The sequence below is a fragment of the Myxine glutinosa genome, chromosome 1 (genome assembly GCF_964187855.1).
Source record: "Myxine glutinosa chromosome 1, kmMyxGlut1.1, whole genome shotgun sequence".
Taxonomy (NCBI): domain Eukaryota; kingdom Metazoa; phylum Chordata; class Myxini; order Myxiniformes; family Myxinidae; genus Myxine; species Myxine glutinosa.
Genome location: NC_136261.1, coordinates 12,095,554 through 12,098,404, shown reverse-complemented (window position 1 = coordinate 12,098,404; position 2,851 = coordinate 12,095,554). Strand labels below are relative to the sequence as shown.

General features: G+C 56.8%; 1 protein-coding gene across 1 annotated transcript in view; it reads left to right on the top strand.

Annotated features, from left to right (window-relative positions):
- The first annotated feature begins 679 nt into the window (after positions 1–679).
- Positions 680–2,851, top strand: part of LOC137421321 (potassium voltage-gated channel subfamily A member 1) — a 54,755-nt gene continuing 52,583 nt past the window's right edge. Inside the window, exon 1 of the mRNA XM_068107248.2 lies at positions 680–2,851. This exon is cut by the window's right edge and continues 1,170 nt beyond it. Coding sequence (XP_067963349.1) covers positions 1,999–2,851 — 853 coding nt within the window. The 5' untranslated portion in view covers positions 680–1,998.

Genomic DNA, 2,851 nt, shown 5'->3' with positions numbered 1-2,851 from the left:
GCGATGTCCTTGTCCGACATATAAGGCTTATGGACAAGACAAGATCCTTGGACATTGTGGAACAATAAACAGCTTTTTGAGGCTCCGAGGAAACGTCTCCAACGTGAAAACGATTCGAGGTTAGAGGTGATTATTTATTTATTTGTATTGCTGTTTGTGAGTTTTTAATCATTTATTTAATTAATTATTTGTGACGCCCGCGGTGTGACGGCTTTTTGCGCATCGTCTGCACCTTCATGGCGCAGTCGTTAATGAACTGTAATGGGAACCGCAACAAATCGGAGGGGCGGTCCAGATTGGGCGGGTCGAACTGAACTTTATAGGGTCGGACTGGGCGGGGCCGGACCAGAGTGGGCTGGGTGGACAACTGATCGGGGCAGGGCCGAACCAGACGGGGTGGGTCGAACCGAACTTCATAGGGTCGGACTGGGCGGGGCCGGACCAGACTGGGCGGGGCGGACCCAACTGATCCGAGCGGGGCCGGACTAGACTGGGCGGGGCGGACTGAACTGATCGGGGCAGGGCCGAACCAGACGGGGTGTGTCGAACCGAACTTGATAGGGTCGGACTGGGCGGGGCCGGAACAGACTGGGCGGGGCGGACCCAACTGATCCGAGCGGGGCCGGACTAGACTGGGCAGGGTGGGACAGGGGACACGAATGCACCGACATCAGGAAAAGGGCAGGGCTCGTGAGACCCTGAACTGGACCGAGCACGACCAGTGTCTCCGCATTAGCTGCCATTTGGGAGTCTGCTTGTCTGTCCGTCTACGTTTCTGTCCCATTTTCCTTTCCTGTGAACCTGCGGTTGGAGGTTGTTTATCTTCCTCTTCCTCTTAGTCTTAGCGTCGTCACTCCATGGTTCATCAATACCTGGTCGTCCATCCTCCGTCCCTGACGTCTGAGCGCTTGTGACGTCACTCCATGGTTCATCAACACCTGGTCGTCCATGCTCTTGTGACGTCACTCCATGGCTCATCAACACCTACCTGGTCATCCATCCTCCGTCCCTGGCGTTGTCTGAGTGCTTGTGACGTCACTCCATGGTTCATCAAGACCTGGTCGTCCATGCTCTTGTGACGTCACTCCATGGTTCATCAATAGGTGGTCGTCCATGCTCTTGTGACGTCACTCCATGGTTCATCAAGACCTGGTCGTCCATGCTCTTGTGACGTCACCATGGTTCATCAATAGGTGGTCGTCCATGCTCTTGTGACGTCACTCCATGGTTCATCAATAGGTGGTCGTCCATGCTCTTGTGACGTCACTCCATGGTTCATCAAGACCTGGTCGTCCATGCTCTTGTGATGTCACTCCATGGTTCATCAATACGTGGTCGTCCATGCGCTTGTGACGTCACTCCATGGTTCATCAAGACCTGGTCGTCCATGCTCTTGTGACGTCACTCCATGGTTCATCTATACCTGGTCGTTCATGCGTTTGTGACGTCACTCCATGGTTCATCAACACCAACCTGGTCGTCCATCCTCCGTCCCCAGTGATGTCTGAGCGCTCGTGACGTCAGTCCATCTCCCAACTGTGTGTTTGATCTGCGGGACCGACGACCCCATCCTCCGTGTGTGAATATACCAGGTGTCTACCTCCCACGTTGTCTTTGCTCATTTTGTCCCCACCCTCCAATGGACCGCCCCAGTACATAATTCTCTTATTTTCGCCTCATTTCTCCATCACTTCCAGTGTTTCCCCCTTTCCCCCAAATTCCACATCGCGCTTCCTCTTTGAGTCTTTATCCCAATAATCCGATTCGGTGACGAGTTACCTCTTTCCCATCATCGTTTTTCTCCCGCCATAAACACCTCATTTCCCTCCCCTCTTCCGCATCCCTCCCTCTCCTCCCTCCCCTCCCTCCCATTCCAAGTGCTCTTCCCAAAGATTTTTTTCCCTCCTCGTCCCCGTATTGTCCCCGCGGCCCCTTTAGCGTCCCTCGTCCACCTTCCCCTTTGTCCGTGCACCTGGCTTCTCCACCCCTCTCGTCCCCATGGAGGTCCTCATGCTGAGCGCGCAAAGCGCCTCCCATGTGCCGACTCGTCCTCGCCGCAGCGGAAGCGCCATGACCCTGTCGGCCATGGAGCCGAGCGTACAGGTGCACGGAGCGGTGAACAGGTCGCACCCGGACCTGGGGTCCGTGGGGGGCGACGAGCGCCTCGTCATCAACATCTCCGGGATGAGGTACGAGACGCAGCTGCGGACCCTGGCGCACTTCCCGGACACCCTGCTCGGAGACCCCGCCAGGAGGACCTGCTTCTTCGACCCCTTGAGGAACGAGTACTTCTTCGACAGGAACCGCCCGAGCTTCGACGCCATCTTGTACTACTACCAGTCGGGAGGGAGACTGCGGAGACCCGTGAACGTGCCCTACGACATGTTCCTCGAGGAGATCCGCTTCTACGAGCTGGGCGCGGGCACCATCTTGCGCTACCGGGAGGACGAGGGATTCACCGAGGAGAAGGTGCGTCCGCTACCTGTGAACGAGTGCAAGCGCAAGGTGTGGCTGCTGTTCGAGTACCCAGAGAGCTCCAACGCCGCCAGGGTCATCGCCGTCATCTCGGTCTTGGTCATCTTGATCTCCATCACCATCTTCTGCCTGGAGACGCTTCCCTCGCCCAAGAGGATCCTGCCCACCGAGACCCCCGAGACCCCCGAGACACCAAAGACCCGGGACTCCTTCGTGGACACGTACTTCGTCATCGAGACCGTCTGCATCGTGTGGTTCACCTTCGAGCTGGTCGCGCGCTTTTTAAGCTGTCCGAGCAAGACGGCCTTCTTCAAGAACCTGATGAACACCATCGACGTGGTCGCCATCATGCCCTACTTCATCACCTTGGGCACCG